This window comes from Equus caballus, chromosome 2, assembly GCF_041296265.1.
Source record: "Equus caballus isolate H_3958 breed thoroughbred chromosome 2, TB-T2T, whole genome shotgun sequence".
Taxonomy (NCBI): Eukaryota; Metazoa; Chordata; class Mammalia; order Perissodactyla; family Equidae; genus Equus; species Equus caballus.
The window spans coordinates 18,798,209-18,819,410 of NC_091685.1; the positions used below are offsets into that span (position 1 = coordinate 18,798,209).

At 48.3% G+C, this 21,202-nt stretch overlaps 1 protein-coding gene and 1 long non-coding RNA gene across 14 annotated transcripts in view; both read right to left on the minus strand.

The window, feature by feature from the left end:
- The window catches only part of MACF1 (microtubule actin crosslinking factor 1), a 323,887-nt gene extending 316,682 nt beyond the window's left edge, over positions 1–7,205 (minus strand). For 5 of the 13 annotated variants that reach the window (XM_070260396.1, XM_070260401.1, XM_070260394.1 and 2 more), the window contains exons 1-2: positions 6,433–6,641; positions 3,229–3,500 (exon numbers count right to left, since the gene is read on the minus strand). In XM_070260396.1, coding sequence (XP_070116497.1) covers positions 3,229–3,448 — 220 coding nt within the window. In that variant the 5' untranslated portion in view covers positions 3,449–3,500; positions 6,433–6,641. Of the gene's footprint in view, positions 1–3,228; positions 3,501–4,545; positions 4,596–6,432; positions 6,661–6,773; positions 6,864–6,971 lie in introns of those variants that run through there. The other 8 variants (XM_070260398.1, XM_070260397.1, XM_070260385.1 and 5 more) reach the window with 6 other exon arrangements.
- Positions 7,206–15,247: 8,042 nt separating this feature from the next.
- On the minus strand, positions 15,248–21,112 carry LOC138923185 (uncharacterized). The gene is made up of 3 exons (XR_011436448.1): positions 17,784–21,112; positions 17,017–17,100; positions 15,248–15,504 (listed from the first exon to the last, which is right to left on the minus strand). It is a non-coding gene; the product is annotated as an uncharacterized lncRNA (long non-coding RNA).
- Between the last annotated feature and the right edge of the window lie 90 nt (positions 21,113–21,202).

Genomic DNA, 21,202 nt, shown 5'->3' on the forward strand with positions numbered 1-21,202 from the left:
TGTGGCTGGGTTTAAGGAGCTGAGAATAGGGCTGGCAAAGAAGAGAGAGAATCTGAAGGGAAAGAAGGAGGGTGGGAAGCATCAGGTTACAGCATGCGTGGAGCCCCTAGAACCTGTTTTGACTTTGTAGACTGAGATCGGCAGGTTTCTTGGCCCTGACATGCCTTTGCACTCTGACACACCGATCAGCAGGGGTCCCCCACCAGGCCTCTCCAGCACAGGCAAGGCCCTGAGACCAGAGCAGGACACCGAATGGGGCCAGGGCAGGGGGAGGTCCCTGCATTTGGTGAGACTGATTCAGACAGCCCCCCACTTGGCTTCATAACCCAGGCCCATGGGGAGGAGAAAACTGCACAGGCCACGGTTGGCTTCCAGTGTAAGACTGACTTCATTTCCTCCCCGAATGAAAGTTCTAACTTCAGAGAGCTTCTGAGCACCCAGGGGCTCCCAGACATGCCCCACCTGCACCTCACAGGAAAGAATCCCTGCAGAAGTCAGGCTGCCTTTTTCATTACTCTGGTCGAGCGCCCACAACACTCTAAAATCACGAGAAGATTTCAGCCAGGCCCTGAAGTAGCAGTCCCGCCTCTCCTCGGCTGCCTCTCTTCTCTCCTGCGAACGAAACCCGCCCAACTGCAGCGCACAAGTTATTTTTAACCATGGCAGTCTCCCCATTTGCAGCCTCACTGGCCCAGCCCCCTCCTCGAGACAGTCATTCGGCAATGTCAGGATGTAAAGATCAGCGTGGATGCGGAAACGGCACAGCACCCGCCATCCCTCTGCTCGTTTGACCCGGCAGCATCCTCAGGGGCTTTGCCTGGGGATTAAGCCCCCTCAAGTTCACTCCACTTCTGTTCTAGACTCGGGATGTTAAACAGCAGACAAATCATCCCATGGGGCTCCTCGGAGAAGACTGGAAGAGGAAATCACCACAAAGGAATCTATAAGTTTGCATGCATGATGGAGGACGGGGCCAACGGGTTATACGGAAGGGAGAAGGAAGCCTCTACTCTGCTGCCTTCAGGAGAATGAGGGGTTTGTGAGTCCAGAGGCCCCTCAGTCACAGCCCCTCAAGGCTGGGGACAAGTAAAGCCCTTCCTGCATCCTACGGACAACTCTGAAACTCTATTAACTGGCTGACGCCAAAGGCCCAAAGGTCTTGAGAAGGACTGAAGAGTCCTTCCTCCAAGGGCTCCCTATGGCCCAGCAGAGGGCGTGCAGACTCTCCAGCCTGTCTTCGAGGTCCCCTCCCTTGCAGCACACTCTCTAAACTCTTTTCCTGACTCCTTGAGCCCACATAACCCTCTCCCTGTCTAGCTTTCCATTACAGCCCACTGCCTGTTTCTGGATCCCAATCTGTCACATTTTCTCCTTTAAACACTCCTTGCATTCATTCAGTCATTCCGTCCTGGTTGATCTCCAACATGCACAAGGCCCTGTGCAAGTAGCTGGGGGTAAAAACATAAACAAGACATGGTCCAAATTGCTCACAGTCCTGAGGGAGTGACGGGCACCCTGCAGGATAACTGCAACACTGTACGAGGGAACACAGAGGAGAGAAAAGCCTGAATACGGGAGCGGAGGAGGGAGATTTCGATTACCAACCAGGGCATCAGGGACAGAGGAGGCGGCACTTAAAAGACGAGGAGGGGTTCCCGACACCTCGCAGAGAAGGATCTTAAAGCATAGAGGTCTGATCTTGCAAGATGCACCCTCTAGGGGTCAAGGTACAGTTCAATGTGGCAGGGGGCTTGTGGGTAGAGGAGACAGAAGGTGAAGCTGAAGAGGTAAGTTGGGGCCTGATTTTGATGGGGCTTTATGCTATAGCCTTTATTCCACAGACAATGAAGAGCCAAAGAAGGTTAAAAGCAGCTGAGGAATAGGATCAGGTTTGCATTTTAGAACAAAATACTGTTAGTCACGAGGAGGAAGGAGGGCAAGCCTGGAAGGAGGAGAACTATTAGACTGTGGTTGGAAGGTCCAGGTGAGAGATGATAAGCGGAGGGTGGCAGGGCGCATTATTCGAGAGATACGAAAGAGGCAGCAGGAAGGCCATGGTGATGGATTGAAAGACGATGATGTCACCGAATTAGCTATAGGCACTGCTCTGTCTATTTTTCTATCTGCACTCTGGCACTAACGCCTGCCGAGATGCTGAGCACAACCCACGGAGGCAGCTCTGGATGCCTTCGGAGGAAGCAGCAGAGAGCACTTCCCAAAGCTCCCTTTTACTGAGCCAAAAACCGTGCTAAGAGCTTAACATACATTATCTCATCTAAGCCTCACGGCAGCCCTCCCAGGAAGCTTCCTTAAGATGAGGAAAGTGACGCTCAGAAAGGCTAAGAGACCTGCCCAGAGTCATAGAGCTGGTGAGTGGCAGGGCCTCACCTCTCTGACTCCAAGGAGGCAGCCCCCAGCCCCCTTTCACACTGCAGAAAGGGTCAATATGTGCCACACTTTTGAAGACAATGTGAGTGAAATTGCCCTCTCCAAGGACTTTATTCCAAGGAAATAACTCAACACAAGTCAAATGTTATTATTCATAAAGATGTTCGCTGCAGCATTGTCTATTACGGCAAGAAAATGAAAAACAAGGATTTTAAAAATCATGAAATATTACACAGCCTTTAAAAATGGTAACTATAAGGCCAGCCTCGGGCTAGTAGTTAAGTTTGGCGCGCTCCACTTCAACAGCCTGGGTTGGGTTCCCAGTATGGACCTACACCACTTGTCTGTCAGTGGCCATGCTGTGGCAGCAGCTCACATACAAAAACAGGAAGATTGGCAGTGGATGTTAGCTCAGGGCAAATCTTCCTCAGCAAAAACAAAACAAAACAAACCAAAAAACGGTAACTATAAAGCTTAAGATGTAATATGGAAAATCTTTTTGATATGAGAATAAGTGAAGAAAGTTAGATCCAGAATGGTATATAAGCCATGAAGGCTAGTGCATGGAAAATATAACTGCATGGGAACAAAGGCAGGGCAGAGGATGCAAAAATGAAAATGGGTCTCATTAGCTTACAGGGATTGAGGGGGCAGATAGTCCTCGTTCAAATTTTTCTTTAATGTTATTTCATCCTCTTTCCAATAGCAATCATAACAAAGTTGATTCCGGGGGCTTGTGAGAGGGCCCTGAGAAGGACCCCTCCACTCCCCACCAGCCAGCGCACACAGGCCCCTTCTTCCCTCTCACCCATGGGACCCAGCTCATTCGGGGCCTCTTACCAGCAACTCTGACCACAGCTCGCTCTGCAGGGTCCAGCACTGAATCCTGGCTTTTCCGCTTTTTCTGCTCGTGCAGTGGCAGGTTCCAGGGTAAGGTGTCCCCTGGGGGACAGGGAGACAGGCTCCCTGACCGCTCACTCCTGTAGGACCGCTCGCTCCGACATGACCGCTCGCTCCGACATGACCGCTCACTGAGCGTTTCTTCATCTGAGGAAGACATCGCTCAGGCAGGGGCTGCAGCAGGAGGGCCTGGGGGCCCAGGGAGAAGTGATCTGCAGGAGAGAGAGAGGGGTACGTGTGAGCAGATCCAAGGGGTCGCAGAAGGAACACTGGGACTTGGAAGGCAAAGGTTCTAGTCCTGGTTTGTCACTGACTTGATCTCTTTACCTCTCTGAACCTTAATTTCTTCCTCTGGAAAATGGAATGATGATAATATATGGCAAAACTAATTCACAGGGTTTTGGGGAAATCACATGAGGTAATATGTGTGAAGAGGTATATAAATCTTTTTTTTTTTTTTTTAAGGAGGATTAGCCCTGAGCTAACATCTGCTGCCAATCCTCCTCTTTTTGCTGAGGAAGACTGGCCCTGAGCTAACATCCGTGCCCATCTTCCTCTACTTTGTATGTGGGACGCCGCCTCAGCATGGCTTGCGAAGTGGTCCCATGTCCGCACCTGGGATCCAAACCAGTAAACCCTGGGCCGCCAAAGCAGAATGTACAAACTTAACCACTGTGCCACCGGGCCAGGCCCTAAAGTCTATAAATCTTAAAACACTATGTAAAAGTTAGCTTCTATTACCAGTAACCACTATTATTGTTACTTGATATATTTGGAGGATTAAGCTTACAGGTCCCAGAGACAGAAAGATGTTGATTCTAATTCTACCCCACTACTTACTAGCTGCTTGACCCTGGGGAAGCCATTTAACTTCTTTGAGCTTCAGCATCCTCATCTATACAATGGGGATGTGAGAGCACATAATCTCACAGGGTTGTTCGCAAGGAATAAATGAAATCCTGCAGGTAAGGTGATTAACAGTGCCTGGTGTCCAACAGGCACTCAACAAACAGCATCTATTATTACATTCCTGTTCTACTTACCTCCCAGGAATGTTATAAGGAAAAATGGGGCAACAGATGGAAAGTATTTTCAAAAAGCTAAAGCACGATTTCAATGGCAGGCATGAAACAAAGCATGAGCTAGAATAGGCAGAAATCTTGATATCTTCCATTCTGTTCCTGGCACATAAATTAGAAAAAGTACTGAACTTGAAGTGAGACAGACTTGGGTATAAATTCTGGTTTGGCCACTTACAATTGGTGTGACCTGGAGCAAGTCACTTCACCTCTCTGAGACTCAGTTTCCTCATCTGCAAAATGGGGGTAATATTTTACCTTAGAGGGTATTTTAAGAACACAGTGAAATGCAAATGTAAAACTAGCTGGCACCATGCAGGGCACACAACAGACATTAGATAAAATATTCATTTGCTTATTCCAAAGGCTGTTGTGGGAATAAGTGGCACAGCATGACGGGTGGGGGAGGTGGCACAGAAAGTCAGTTTTTCTGGTCCGTTTAGCTAGTGGAGAGATCTGAGTGGAAACACAATCATTCTGGGGCCAGCTGGGCTCCACCAGCCAGACTGGGCAGCCTTCCCTCAGCCAGGCCAAGCCCACATCCCAGAACCATCTGCTACACGTGGCCCACCACCCTCAATGGCCCCATCAGAGCCCGGATGGTGCATGCCTTCAGCTACCAGCCTCCCTGCAGGCCCCATATCCAGCCCCAGTAACCAGCTCCCACTTTAGCTCTAGGCTCCGGAGAGGCAGGAGACTGTCGACTTCCCCTTATGGGGAATACTTGCACACAGAGCTGTATGGAGAGAGTGAGGTGGCCTAAATGGCTAGACACCATGGGTCTCTGGGCACAGCTCCTCCTGGATTCTTGGAATCTCAGCCTGGAGGCAGCAAGGGGCAGAGACAGCCTCCTGGGTCATTGGCAGATCCCCACCACAAGGATGGAACGGGAAGAGATAACAAAAGAAACATCAAACGGTGCAGGAGCCTTCAGGCAGCCTCAGGCAGACGGAACAGCCTGCCAGGGCGACTCCTGTGCCAGCAGCATTTGGGCCCTCTTCCTAAGGAACATCAGAAGGAATCCAACCACAGAAGGCAGAAAGGAAAAGACCCAGGTCCTGGCACAGCTTTGCCCTTTATCCTGGCATTTACGCCCTCCCCCCAATTATCTTCTGGTGCCCACCTCCCACCTCTTACAGGCAGGTCAGGTGCCAAAGTGACTGCTCCACCCCGGGGAAATTCAGGTCGTGCTTCTATCCCTATCCTCAGCCGTGGGCCGGAAACGCCCCTCCTCTCAGACCACCTGCTTCATCCCAGAACCGCCCATTCCTCCCCAAGACGCCCATTTTTACTACAAAGGCCCGCTCATCCAAGGCCTCCTCCCGGAGAAACTGTCCCTCCTTGGCTCTACCTGGGTCAGTCGCCCGACCCCCACAAACACCTGTTTGACCTCGGGGCTCTCGCCCCACCCCTCGGTCACCTGAGTCACTCCATCCATCTCAGATTCACAGGGGCACTCGCCCACGCCCCCAACCCACTCCGAAGGCCGCAGGCCGGGTCCTCACCTGGCGCTCCCCTGCTGCGGCCCTCCGCCCACCTCGCCCCCATCTCCTACCCCACGGTGGGGGGAGGGGCGCGCCGCGAGCCAGGGGCGACACGGGTGGGTCCGCGTGCCCGCCGCGCGCGGCTGACAAAGAGCGGGGCCGCGCCATGCGGACGCGCGACCGGGGACCGAGCGGGCGCCTGGGCCAGCGGCCGAGACTCGGGGCCGAGAAGCGACCTTCCCCGCCCGGCCCTGCCCGCTCCCGTGCGTCTCTCGCCCGGCCCGGGAGGGCTCAGTGTCCCATTTTCCCGGAGAACACGCCTTCCTTTGGCCGGGGCAGCGCCCGCCGATGGGAACCCCCAGCTCCGCGCTCTCGGCGCTGGCCGCCGGGGCTGCAGGTGCGAGCCCCAGACGGCCGCGGTGACCGCGCCTGTCAACCCGCCTTCCTGCTGCCGCCGGCTCGCCGGGCTCGGGCGCGGCCGCCCCGCGCGATCCAGCACCGCGCCCCGCCGCCGCCGCGCACCCCGCGCAGGCAGGCAGGGCGCCTGCATCCGGCCCTGCGCCCCGCGCCCCGCGCCTTACCCTGGGAGCCGGAGGAGGGGAGACCGGCCGGCGGCCGCAGCAACGGCGGCGGCGGGGCGCGCCCCGAGCTGGAGCGCAGCGGAGGGGAGCGCAGCGGAGCCGAGGGGAGCGGCTCCCACAATGGCCGAGCTCACGGCGCCGAGCCCCCCGCCCCCCGCGCCCTAGCGGCAGCGGCTGAAGCGGAGCCGGCGCAGCCGCCCAACCCTCTCCCCCACCCGCGGCGCCGACGCCGCCCCCAGCCCCCCGATGCGCGCTCCCCCCGCCCGGCACCCCACCCGCGGCCGCCTCTGCGCCCCCGCGCGCCCCTGCCCGTCGACCGCCCGCGCCCCCTCTGCACTGACCCCGCGTCCTCTCGCTGCCCCCGAACCCTCTCTCTTGGGCCCTCACCCCCGCAACTCCTCCCCTGCGGCCGCCCTTGTCACCCGGGCCAATTCACACCCCCACATTCCCCGCCCTCTGCTTCGGCTCCCTCTCCGGCCCGGCCTGGCGGCCGCTCGCTGACCCTAGCCTGGCTCGGCCGGCCCCATGAAGCTGCTCACCGCCGGTCCCGGAGCCGCTGTCCCAGGCTGCCAAGCTGTCTCTCAGTTCGGGACCCGCTTCTCCAACAGCCCGTCCCCCTGCCTGCCCCTTTTTTGGCCGTTTCCCCTAAACCCACATTCTGTCCCCGCTCCTGGGGCTTCTGCTCCCGCTCCCGGAGAGCGCCCTGCGGGTCCACATCCCGCCAGGCTTTGGGAACTGAATGTAGGAGGGACCAGAAGGAGGCCCCATCTTCCTCACGGGGTAAAGGGCAGAGGGGAACCAGGCCCCAGGAAGGGACTCAGACTCCTGTTTAGACAGCAGCAGCCCCATTCAGGGCCTTGGAAGAGCCTTCATCCTCTGAGAAAACATTTATTGACCTCCTTATGCATGCTCCTCCTAGCAGTATAGAAATTAAGAGCCAGGAGTGTATTTTCAGTACAGAGAAGTGAATATATCCAGTGAAGAGAGAGTATTTGCCTAAACTCCCCCCACTAGTAACCTGCATAGCAGCAGCTAGCATTTGGGCATGCCTCCTGGGGACCATGCAAGGTGCTTTGCCTGGGTTGTGCCTCATCTAATCCTCACAACACTGTTCATTCGTTCATCCATTCATTCATCCAACAAATAGGTACTGAACATCTACCACGTGCCACACCCTGTGCTCGGTGCTCAGATCCAACGATGAGCAAGATGCATCTGGTTCCTGCCCATTGACTCTACTGGGCTCAGCAGTAAAGACAGACAGTTAGATACAAATCATAATGCGTTCCATGAGGCAGTATTATGATCTTCAATTTCTGGATATAGAAACTGAGATTGGATGATTTACTCAATCATCTAAGAAGAAAGTAGCCAATCCAGGACTGCAATTCCTGTCATCAGACTCCACGTCCTGTGTTCTTTTTCACTGTAACAGTTGGGAAAATATGGGTTGGACCAATTTGCAGAGGCCCTTGAACTTCAAGCTAAGAAATTTGGTCTAAATTTTATGGTTGTGAGCAGCCAAGGAAGATGGAAAGCAGGAGAGTGAAAGTAGCCCAAGGACGGGTACAAGATGGATGTGCATGGTTATGCTGGGAGACTGCTGCAATAGTCCTAGCAAAAGGTTATGAAGCTCTGATCCCAAGAAGGGACAGTAGGGATAGGAAGAGATGATTTCTACCCACTGAAACCTTCTGTGTTTGCATGCATTCTCCCACATTAAATAGGGGAAAGGAACCACCACTTACTAAACTCCTACCAAGCACTAAGCAATGCCCTGGGCATTTTGTGTATTTATCTTGTTATATCCTCCCTATAACCCTGTGCAGTAGGTACCTTTATTATCCTTACTGTACAAATAAGGAAACAGAGACTTTGAGAGGTTAAATGACTGCTGAAGCCCACAAAGCAAACTAGCGTGGGGGCTTGGGTTGGAGGCCAGCCCTGTCTCCCAATCTTATGTGATGACCATTGCTCTCCACTGTCTGAAGCGAAGGCAAATAACTCAAGTCCTTTGACTCAGCCAAGGGTTCTTTTCCTTGGACCACATGTCCCTCTTAGACTTGCAGAGAAATGTCAGGGGTCCACAACTGTAACCTAACTGTACCTACACCAATAGAGTAGGTCCCTGTGTGGGGCGTCTCGCCACAGAAGCCTGCAGAGGCTTCAGCTGAGGAGAACTCTGTGGCCTGAGTCTAAAGCTCCAGTGGAGCTGGGCTGACAGACCCCGAGGCCTGAAGCTGAAGAGGCAAAAAAGAAATCATCTCAGCTTAGAAATGAGGGCAAAAGCCCTTCCCTGTTGGGAAGGAAACATGGGTACTGAGGGGGAAGACAAGCCGAAAGCATCACGAGAGTGTGGGGAGCCTGAGTGTGAACCTGAGTCTTCCCAGGGGCCGGGATCTATGGGCAGAGCCTTGGTAGACGGGGCTGGCTGGGGAGAGCTCACGTGAGAGCTTTCAGATCACCTAAGAAGCCTGCATCCCCAGCCTCTCCCGCTAGAGAGCATCTAAAGGTCCGACCTCAATGTCCTTCCCAAATCTGACCACCGATCCTGCCCTGAATTATTCATATTGTGGGCTGTGAGAAGGTGGAGCTTGCAGAAGCTTCTGGACTTAGGACATTCAGCTGTGTCTCCCCAGGGCTCTAGATCCCATGGTGCTACCCGGGAATTGAGCTGCTGGTGAGATGTGCCAAGCTTTTTGCAGCTGGCAGCCAGCCAGTAACCTTGGGCTACTGGGCTTCGATTCAGTCCGGCAGTCTTTTATTGAGGAATACTATGTGCTGGGGACAGTTCTGGCTTCTGTGGGGGACACAGAGGTGAATCCCATCTAGTCTTTGTCCTTGAGGATTAGCAGGATAGTAGAGGGGCCAGGCACTTAAAAATTATTCCTTTCGGGGCCGGCCCTGTGGCGCAGCAGTTAGGTGCACACGTTCCGCTTTGGCAGCCCAGGGTTCACCGGTTCGGATCCCGGGTGTGGACATGGCACTGCTTGGCAAGCCATGCTGTGGTAGGTGTCCCACGTAGAAAGGAGAGGAAGATGGGCACGGATGTTAGCTTAGGGCCAGTCTTCCTCAGCAAAAAGAGGAGGGTTGGCGGCAGTTAGCTCAGGGTTAATCTTCCTCAAACAACAAATAAACAAACAACAACAACAAAAATTATTCCTTTCTACGACGCCCTCTGGGTCTGATAAGTGCTCCCTTCTACTGTCCCCCATTTCACCAACTAAAGGCCTTTGCAAATTCCCTCTAGAAGTTAGTGGCCTTGGAACTAGGGAACCTCCCACCCCAAATATCCGAGCAGGGTTCTCTCCTTGGAGGGGCGCCAAAACAACTTCCTACCCATGTGACTGTTTGGAGCCCGGAACTAGGCCCCAGACTGCTGCGTGGGCCCACAGCTTTCCAGCTGCATCAGGAGAATGACACGTGCTCTCTAACCTGTCTATGTAGCAAGTGCTAATTAAGCATCAACTCTGTGCCAAGCATTGAGCTTTGTGCTGCTGGTTCAAAAACGAATCAGACAGACGTGGCCCCCGTCCTCATGCTGCTCACAGTCTAGGTGGGGAGAGGGACAAGCAAAAGGGTAATTATACTTCATCTGATTGGTGCTGAGATGGGGAAGTACCCTGGGAGGGAGCACAGAAAAGGGACATTTCCTGGAAGCTTGAGGCCGGGTAATTTCACCGGGCCATTCATCCTCGTCTTTCTAGGTCCTTGCTTAAATGGAAGCTCTTTCAGTCATCTGTCTTCATGGAAAAGCTTTACTCTTCTGTATTGGCTTTGTCTTCTGCTATTGTCCTCTATCCCCTCTACCTGTTCCTCTCGACCCTCTGGAATCAGACGGGTGTCCAACTGAAGGTGAAGGCAAACACAAGAAAGAGTAGAAGCTGGAGCCCTGTGAAGGTAAAGCTATCCAAACAGAGGAAATAGTACCAAATCCCTAAACTTGGAGGGAGCCTGCAGATTTCTAAGCTCTGCCTAGAACGTTTTTCCTTTCTCTGACTGATTCCCCCATCCCTACCCTGATGACATCCAGATTTGTACCCATCGGAATCCCCAGCTCTCATATCTCTCCTCCCAGCTCCAGACCCATATCTGACAGCCTCCTTGACCTCCCCATCCCCACCTGTGTGTCTAAGCATATGTCCACCTGTATGTATGTCCACCTGTAAGCATCTCAAACTCACAATGTCCCGCATAGAACTCTTGATATCTGGCCCCTACCATCCACAAAACTGTTCCTGTCCATCTCAGAACCTTTCCCATCTCAGAGTGGCTTCACTGTCTACCCACTTACTTAAGTCAAAGATCTAGTAGTTACTCTTGATTTTTTTTTTTTCTCTCGTTCTGCTCACCTCCATCAGCAAGATCTGACAAACTGCCTCCATAATGTGTCCTGAACTCATTCACCTCTTCCCTCTTTCTATTACCACCTTAATCCATCTCTCACCTGGACAACTGCACTAGGCTTCTGAATGGTCTTCCTGTGTTCACTCTTGGTCCCGCCTCATTTCAATCCATGCAGCAGCCAAGAGTGAATCTTTTAAAACATAAATCATATCGTCACGTCACCTCATGCACAGTTCCAGTTTGCACTGAGAATAAAATACGAATTCTTTCTAATGGTCCCCAATGCTCTACATGACCTGGCCCTTGCTTAGACCTAATCTCAAGACCCCTTGCTCCCTGGACTTCAATAAATTGGAGCTTCTTTCTGTTCCTTTAATAAATTAATCTCATTCCTATCTTAGGGCTTTGCAAAGCTGTTCTAGTTGCCCGGAATTCCCTTCCCTAAAATTTTTGCATAGTCAGTGTCTTTTTCATCATCCAGGATTCAGCTTAAAAGTCACCTTCTCAAAGAGCCCTTTTTGACCATCCATCTAAGGTAGCCACCTCCTTTACACCTTTTTTTAAGTCTTCATCATAACATCGATCACTTCCTCATCGTCTTGCTTATTGTTTACTTATTTATTTTCTGTCTCCCTCACCAGGATGCTCCATGAGAGTGAGGACCCTGTCTGTGCTGTTCACTGCTGTGTCCACACAGTGCTGGGCACATGGTAGCCTTTCAGTAGATACTTGGTTTTCTTATTTGTTTATGTTTTTTTAAAGATTTTATTTTTTCCTTTTTCTCCCCAAAGCCCCCCAGTACATAGTTGTATATTCTTCGGTGTGGGTCCTTCTAGCTGTGGCATGTGGGACGCCGCCTCAGCGTGGTTTGATGAGCAGTGCCATGTCCGCGCCCAGGATTCGAACCAACGAAACACTGGGCCGCCTGCAGCGGAGCGTGTGAACTTAACCACTCGGCCACGGGGCCAGCCCCATCAGTAGATACTTGTTGAATGAATGAACCAATGAAGTGAGCGCAGCAGAGGAAGAGACTTACCAGCAGGGAGATCAGTATGTACAAAGACCTGAAGTTGGAGAGTATAGGTTGCTCAAGAAATTGAAAGTTCAGAATAATTGGCATGAAGAATGCAAGGGGGTAAGTTGTCCAAAATGAGGCTGGAAAAGTAGTCAGAAGAGATTGTGGAGAATGTTGGGTTTTAGACTCTCTCCCAAGTTCCATGTGAAGCCGTTGGAGGGTTGGGGTTTTTTTTCAGCTTTATTGAGGTATAATTGACAAATAAAATTATAAGCTATTTAAAGGGAACATCATTTGATTTGCTATACACATACATTGTGAAAGAATTCCCCCATGTAGTTAATTAACCCATCCGTCACCTCATATATTTATCTTTTTTTTTTTTGGTGAGAACATTTAAGTTCTACTCTCTTAGCAAATTTCAACTATATGATACAGTGTTATCAACTATAGCCATTATGTTTTACATTAGATCCTCAGAACTTTTCATCTTATAGGTGAAAGTTTATACTCTTTTTCCGTCCTCTTCCTACTTCCCCCACCCCCAGCCCCTAGAAACCAATTTTCCTTTTTTTTTTTTTTCCTGCTGAGGAGTATTCGCCCTGAGCTAACATCCATGCCAATCTTCCTCTCTGTTGTATGTGGGTTGCCGCCACAACATGGCCACTGACAAGTGATGTATGTCCACGCCTGGGAATCAAACCTGGACCATCGAAGAGGAGTGTGCCAAACTTGACCACTAGGCCATGGAGCCAGCCCCTGGAAAGCCACTTTTCTACTCTCTGTTTCTATGAGTTTGACTTTTTTTTTTTCAGGTTCCATGTGTAAGTGAAACCATGCAGTATTTGTTTTTCTCTGTCTAGCTTATTTCACTTAGCATAATGCTCTCAAGGTCCATCCATGTTATCATAAACGGTAGGATTTCTTTCTTTTTAATGGCTGAATAATATTCCATCATATATACCACATCTTCTTCTTTATTCATTCATCCACTGATGAACACTTAGGTTGTTTCCATATCTTGGCTTGATAATGCTCCAAGGAAGATAGGAGTGCAGATATCTCTTCAATATCTTGTTTTCATTTCCTTTGGATATATACCCAGAAGCGGGATTGCTGGATCATATGGTAGTTCTGTTTTTAATTTTTTGAGGAAACTTCATACTGTTTTCCACAGTGATTGCACCAATTTACATTCCCACCAACAGTGCACAAGGGTTCCCTTTTCTCACGTTCTTGCCAACACTTGATATCTCTTATCTTTTTGATAACAGCCATTCTAACATTTTAAACAGGGAAGGGACTTAATCGAATATGCATTCTAGAAAAAAATCACTCTTGGTGCTGTGAGGAGAATAGACTACAAGGAGACTAATTTGAGTGTGCGAAAACCACTGCTGGGTGCCATTTAGAAGATATTTAAATGTGTTCTGGCAAGATTGGACAAAATCTTGGACAAGAGTGATAGCGATGAAGATGAGGTGGAGCACATGGAATCAAGGGTGTTTAGAAGGTAGTGTCAACAGGACTTAAGGGTGAACTGGATGTGGACGGTGAGGGAGAAGAGGTGCCAAGAATGAATTCCAGGTTTCTGTCTCAGGCAGATTAATGGCTCATTCTCTAAGGTTATATAGAAGGAGGAGCAGGTTTGGAGAGAAAGATTCTGTGTTCATTTTTAGACATGCTCCCTTGGAAGTGCCCTTGGGCCACACTGTGGAGATATTTGGGTCTGGAGGTCAGGAGAAAGGTCAGGGCTGGAAATAGGTTTGGGAGCTGTCTGCATAAGGATAGAAAGTGAATCCATGCAGAGCCCCCCCAGGGCAAGTGTGAAGATGAGGAGAGAAGAGGATTGAGGACAGAGCCCTGAGCCGTATCAACATTGAGGGGTAGGTGAAAGAGAAGAACCCAGAAAGGTAGGAGGAAAACGAGGAGAGTGTCATGGAACAAAGGAGAGGATACTTTCAATAAGGAGGGAGCAGTTGAAAAGTCGAGCATGAAAAGGAATGAGAATGACATTGCCTAAGCCAGGCTGCGCTGGGCTTTTCCTCTGGCCACAGGGACGGGTTTTGGTATGGACATGGGACCACTTCAGATCAGAGAGACACAAAGAAGATGGGCAGAGAAGACTCCTTATTCTCAAGAGAGTTACCAGGAGACGCTTTTGCTGATGCTTTTCTCGTTGTTGTCATGGTCATCACTGTTGTCATTTAAGTTACTTGGCTTAAGAGATCCTTGGATTTAGTGACATTGAAATTTATTAATTAGGGGCCGGCCCCATGGCTGAGTGGTTAAGTTTGCGCACTCTGCTTCCTCTGGTTCGGATGCTGGGTGCAGATCTAGCGCCGCTTATCAAGCCATGCTGAGGCGGCGTCCCACATAGAGGAACTAGAAGGACCTATGACTAGAATATACAACTATGTACTGAGGGGCTTTGGGAAGAAAAAGAAAAAGAGGAAGGTTGGCAACAGATGTTAGCTCAGGGCCAATCTTCCTATAAAAAAAAAGAAATTTATTAATTAATTGAACAAATACTTATTGAGAGCCTCCTACGTACCAGGCACTGTTAGAGGAGCTGGGGATACAGTGATAAACAAGACAGAAGAAGTATTTACCCTCATAAAACAAATTCTAATAGGACAGACAGACATTAAACGAATAACTAAATTTGCAGTGTAATGCAGTTATCAATAAGTGCTAGGAAGAAGAATAAGGTAGAAAGGAAAACATGACAGTGAGAGCTGCTATTTTAAATAGGGTAGAGTGATCAGGAAAGGCCTCCCTGAGGAGGTGATATTTGAGCAGAGACCTAAACAGGGGAAGAGAGGCAGTCTTGTGACTGTCCGGAGCAGTGCCGTCCAATAGAAATATGATGTGAGCCACACATGTCCTTTTAAATTTTCTAGGAGTCATGTTGAAAAAAGGAAAAAAGCACAGATCAGTGGTTCCCAGAGGTTATGGAGGAGGGAGGGATAAACAGGCAGGGCACAGGGGATTTTTAGGGCAGTGAAACTACTCTGTAGGGTGGAGACATGCCATACATTTGTGAAAACCTATAAAATGTACAATTCTAAAAGTGAACCTTAACATAAACCCTGGACTTTGGATGCTAATGATGTGTTCATGTCAGTTCATTGATGGTAACAAATGTACTGCTGTGGGGCAGGATGTTGATAGTGAGGGAGGCTGTGCATTTATGGGGGCAGGAGGCATATGGAAATCCTCTGTACTTTTTGTCCAGTTTTGCTGTGAACCTAAAAGTGCTCTAAAAAAATAAAGTCTATTAAAACAAAAACTAAAAAGTAACAGGTGAAATTAATTTTAACAAATATATAATCAATAATATTTATTAAAATATTATTTATAAAATATTATTATAAAATATTTATAATAATATTATTAAAATATTTAACAAATATATAATCAATAATATATTTCAAATATCAGAATATTCAGTCCTCATAACAATCCTACATATCTAACATATCCAAAATATCATCATTTCAATATGCAGTCAGTATTAAAAGAAACCATTACTTAGGAGCCGGCCTGGTGACACAGCGATTAGGTTTGCACGTTCTGCTTCGAGAGCCTGGGGTTCGCCAGTTCGGATCCCGGGTGCGGACACAGCACCGCTTGGCACACCATGCTCTGGTAGGCGTCCCACATATAAAGTAGAGGAAGATGGGCACGGATGTTAGCTCAGGGCTAATCTTCCTCACAGAAAACAAAAACAAAAAATCCCCATTAATTAGATATTTTAAATTCCTTTTATGTGAACTAAGATCTTAAAATCCTGTATGCATTTTACACTTATGGTACATCTCAATTTGGAGTAGAAACATTTCCAGTACTCAGCAGCCACGTGTGGCTAGTAGCTTCCGAATTGGACGGCGTAGAGAAAGAATGTTTCAGGCAAAGGAAAGTGCTCAGAAGTGCTGAGGCAGGAATGGCAAGAGTAAGTTTTGCAGGTTTGGGGAGAGCCAGTGGGGTAAGTGGATGGGGTGGTGGAAGATGAGGCTGCTCGGAGAGAAGGGCCAGAGCTAGACCCCGGGAGGCCTTCTACAAGTTTGGGGATTATTCTGAGTGTGGCTGGGAAACTACTAAAGAATTCCATGCAAGGAACATGCTAAGTCCCTTTGTGATATGAAATGTGGTGCAGATGTTCCTTATCATTATACTGTTTCTGACGACAGGGGAGGCAAACCGGGGCCCTATATCCCTCTTCTGCTGCACAGGAACACCAGCTCTCTCTCTGCAAGTTCACATTTGCAGACTAGAGGCCCAGAGACAGCGAGGGGCTGCACCAAGATGCACAGCAAGTCTTTCATTGTCACTGGTGATCAGGCATGAGCAGGCTCAGTGGACTTTTGTGGGTAGGAGCCGAGCTGGAGTGAGTTGAGGAGTGAGAAGGAGAAGTTTGGCAGTGAAGGGAAGGAGATGTGAGAGGGTAGTAACTGGAGGGATGGGGAATTGGGAGTTTGTTTGCTTGTTTGCTTTAAGATTCGGGGGTGTTCGCACACCGATCTGAAAGAAGCCGCAGAGAGGAAGAGGTTGGGAAGAGTGGATTATGATGGTGTGAGGTTCCTGAAGAGGGGCAGGGACTGGCTGCAGGGGGAGGAAGGCTAAGCAGTGATAGGAGAGTCTGGGGACTTGGTGGCAGCAGGCTCTGCTGCCTCTGTTTCAGCCTTCCATAGCCCCTGTCCCTTGGCCATCTGGATTCCTGGGACCGGCATGCTGCCTCAACCCTGCTGCCCACTCTTCTCTTTGCTAGCACTCTCAGGCCCCGCAGACCAGAGATGATCCTGGCAGGGGCCGCTGCCCACCATCTGGCACTTCTCGGTCCGCCTGAGCTCCTGTGCTCCAGCTAGGGACTGCTGCTTGGGGCCTGCTTCTCCTTTACACTTTTCTAGTCTCTTGTCCCAGTTCCTGGATGCTGAGTCACTCTGCCTCCCAAGCCCTCCGCATGAGCCTCCTGGGTCTGACATACAAAACTCAAACATCTGCCATGTGTCAAACCCTCACTGTTTAGGCACAATGTGACATGCTTTGCAAACATCAATATATTCAGTCCTTACAACCCTGCAAGGTATGTGCTGTCATCATCCCATTTTATAGATGAGGCAATTAGGGCTCAGAAAGGACTTGTGGCTTGGGCAAGTTCTCATAGTTAGTAAGTGCCACACGGAAGACTTGCCCCACATCTGTAAGCTCCAAAAACTGACCTTGTTGTATGATGCCACATCGTCTCTTAAGTATCAGGAGTAGAGCTGGATGCTTTGCAGATCTTTCCTCATTTGGGCAATGGGCTGTGGGTGTAAGCAGCAGAAAATGGGGCTCAGCCAAGGGGCTTGGTTCCAAGGAAGAATTATCGAATGTAAGCTCTATGAAGACAAGGATTTGTGTCTGTTTGGTCACTGCTCTACCCCCTGGTCCCCAGAATAGTATCTGGCACACAATAGTGTGCAATATTGATTTGCATGAATGAATGAATGAACTCCAGCCTCTGAGATGGCTGGTCAAAGCCCAGTGAGAGGGAGGGCACCGAGATGAAATCAGGCAAGGGTACAAGGCAAGGACCAAGGGCCTGGAACTGGCCCAAGGTAAGGGTTGGTTATGGGAAAAAGACAAAGGTCTAGGGTTCAAGCTCAGGGCTTCTTCCCCAGCCCAGGGAGAAGGATCTTGTAAACTAAACCTAAGCCTGAGCCAATCAAGACATTGCTTTTCTTTTTTTTTTTTAAGATTTTATTTTTCCTTTTTTTCCCCAAAGTCCCCTGGTACATAGTTGTATATTTTAGTTGTAGGTCCTTTTGGTTGTGCTATGTGGCATGCCACCTCAGCATGGCTTGATGAGCGGTGCCATGTCTGCACCCAGGATCCGAACCAGTGAAACCCCAGGCCGCAGAAGCAGACCACTGGGCCACGGGACTGGCCCCCAAGACATTGCATTTCTTGACCACTATTATTAATTCAAAGAAAAACACATAAATACCTGCTTTAATCTTTATAAGCAGGGCCGGCTCCGTGGCCGAGTGGTTAAGTTCGCGTGCTCCGCTGTGGCGGCCCAGGGTTCGGATCCTGGGCACGGACATGGCACTGCTCGTCAGGCCACGTTGAGGCGGCGTCCCACATCCCACAACTAGAAGGACCTGCAACTAAAAATATACAACTATGTACGGGAGGGGTATGGGAAGATAAAGCAGAAAAGAAAAAAAAAATCTTTATAAGCAACTGCATATTATTCCACCGTATGGAATTAATTTCACCAGTGCCCTACTGATGGACTTTTAGGTGATTTCAAATCTTTTGCTATTACAGACAATGCAGCCATGGATATATGTCAATTCTTGCAGATACGTATCTGAAATATAAATTTCTAGAAGTGAAATTCCTGGGTCAAAAGGTGTGTGCGTTTATAATTTTCATAGATATTGCCAAATTGCTCACCATTAAGGTTGTACCAGTTCATATTCCCTCCAGAACTATTGAGAAGATCTGCTTACCATATTCTGGCCAAAAAAAATACTACCAAAAATTTTGATCCTTGATAATCTGGTAGGTGAAAAATGAAATGCCAGTCCAGTTGTAGTAGGCATCGCTCTTACGAATGAGAGTGATCATCTTTTCATGGGTCTAAGAGTTTTTTCTTCTTTTAAATCCTACAACTTAAAAAAAATTCTCTAAAGTAAGAAGTAAAAATCTGTCTCTCTAATCCCAGATCTCAAAAGCAATACTGTCAAAGAGTTATTTTATCTTCTAGACTTTTTCCTAAGTTCACTTAAGTACATTTAGGAAGATAATTTCATTTTTATAGAAAATATATGTGTCTATATATATATATAAAATGTATGTATGTATGTAATATACCTGAACTCTGAAACTCACATTTTCTTTCTTTTTAAAAATCGTTTGCCAATCATGTTTTTGTTTGTTATTTTAGATGCCTTGCGTTTTCTTTTAATGTAGAATTTTTTCAAGGTCCCATTTTTTATGGCTACTTAGTATGCCATTTGGGGTATACCATAACCTATTTAGGTCTTTCCTCTTTGACATCTTGGTTATTTTCAATTTGTTAAATCCAAATAGTGCTACGACAAGCACTCCTCTGCATGCGTTTTTATGTACACGTTCTGTTATTTCTTTAGGCTCTATTCCTAGAAGTAATCTTTGGTTGCTTTAAATGATAAATCTCCTGAAGCTAAATAGGTTGGTCTGGGATCGGAAAGGCTTCCACTGAGATATTTTAGCTACTGTCTTCAGCACATAAAACAAATCCACTTACCAATTTGTTCTTAAATGTGAATTTGTGCTTCATATTATAAATAGCTCTGTATTCCCCTAAACAAATGGTATTATGATTCATCAGTGGCAAAGGATTCTTGAGTGGCTGCTGGGTTCAGTGTAAGGACTGAGAGGGTTAGAACAACATAGAAAACTTCTCTGTCCTTCAACTTACAGTTTAACAGGGAAACAGGATATAGAAAGAGAAATAATCCAAATGATACATGGAGTAGTTGCCCCTGGTTCAGACTTTCTTCTCTGATGTCCTGGAGCATTTACTCTGTAGGCTAGAGAGAATGTAACCTAAGGTTGACTGGTTTATGTGCTTATTTCTTGGACCACAGGGAGAGGGAATGGCTCCAGACGTGTTAGTGAGAGACGATCTAAATTATGCCATTGGGATGATGGCCAGAGTATCTCCTCTTCAACAGTTGTCTACACACCTTCATTTTGTAAACATTGACATTTCTATTTCCTGTCAGATGTTGAGAAGGTAAGGGAAGCTTTGCACTGAAGTGCTCAGAATATAAGTTGATTTAGAAGGTACTGGGTGGCAAAAGGTAGAATATTCCAGTGTTTGGCTTGAAAAAATTCAGGCTGAAAACTAATATATTTTGTTTGCTCCACATACTTTTGATGTCGTTTTAACTTTAAAAGCCCCAACTCTGTTGAGATAGAGTTTACATGCAATAAGATGCACCCATATTAAGGGTCTTGTTAGATGAGTTTTGAGAGCTGTATTCTCATGTGACCACCATCACAATCAAAACATAGAACAAGTCAATCACCCCAAAAAAACCCCTCATGCTATTAAACTTTTTTAAGACTTGTTATTTTGAAATAATTATAGATTCACAGGAAGTTGCAAAGACAGTACAGAACGATCCATGTACTCTTCTCCCAGTTTCCCCCAATGGTTACATCTTACATAATCGTAGTACAATAACAAGAGCAGGAAATTCAGACTTGTACAACGTGAATAAACAGGGCTGTATCGTTTTATTGTGTTTAGAGCTGTGTAACCACCACTGTAATCAAGATACAGAACTGTTCCAACGCCACAAAGATCGCCCTCGTGCAGCCCCTTTATAGTCACACTCCCCACTACCCCACCACTTCCCCTGGCAACCACTAATCTCTCTTCCATGTCTAGAATTTTGTCTTTCAGAGAATGTTATGTAAATAGAATTATACAGTATGTGACCTTTTGAGATGGCTTTTGTTATTCAGCCCTTGAGATTAGTCCAAGTTGTTGCCGTGTGAAGGTTGGTCCTTGCCATTGCTACATAGTATTCCGTGGTGTTTGTTTCCTAGAGCTGCCGTCACAAATTAGCACAAACCTGGTGGCTTAAAACAACAAAAATTTATTCTCTCATACTTCTGGATGCCAGAAGTCCTAAATCCAGGTGTCGGCAGGGCTGTGCTCCCTCCAAAGGGTCTGAAGGAGAGTCCTTCCTTGCCTCTTCCAGCTTCTTTGGGTCCAGTCATTCCTAGCCTCGTGGCTACAGATCTTCAATCTCTGCCTCCATCTTAACAGGGTCTTCACTAGGTCTGAGTTTTCTCGTCTTTTGTCTCTTGTGAGGACATTTGTCATTGGACTTAGGGTCCACTCAAGTAATCCAGGATGATCTCATCTCAAGATCCTTAACTTAATCAGATCTGCAGAGACCCTTTTTCCAAATGAGGTCACAGTCACAGTTCTGAGAGTTAGAATACAGACATTTTTTTTTTTGAGGGAGGCTCATTTAACTGCCTACACATGCCATGGCTGCACCACACTTTGTTTAACCATCCACCTGTTTGAGGGACACTATGGTTGTTTCCAGATTTTGGCTACTACAAATAAAGCTACTGTGAACAACTGCATGCAGGTTTTCCTGTGGACATAAGTTTCCCTTTTTTTCTTCTTCTTCCCAAAGCCCCTCAGCACATAGTTGTATATTTTCGTTGTAGGTCCTTCCAGTGCTGCTATGTGGGTTGCCGCCTCAGGATGGCCTGATGAGCAGCACCATGTCCGCGCCCGGGATCCAAACCGGCAAAACCCTGGGCCGCCGAAGCAGAGCGTGCTAACTTCACCACTTGGCCATGGGGCCGGCCCCATAGGTTTTCATTTATCTGGGATAAATGCCT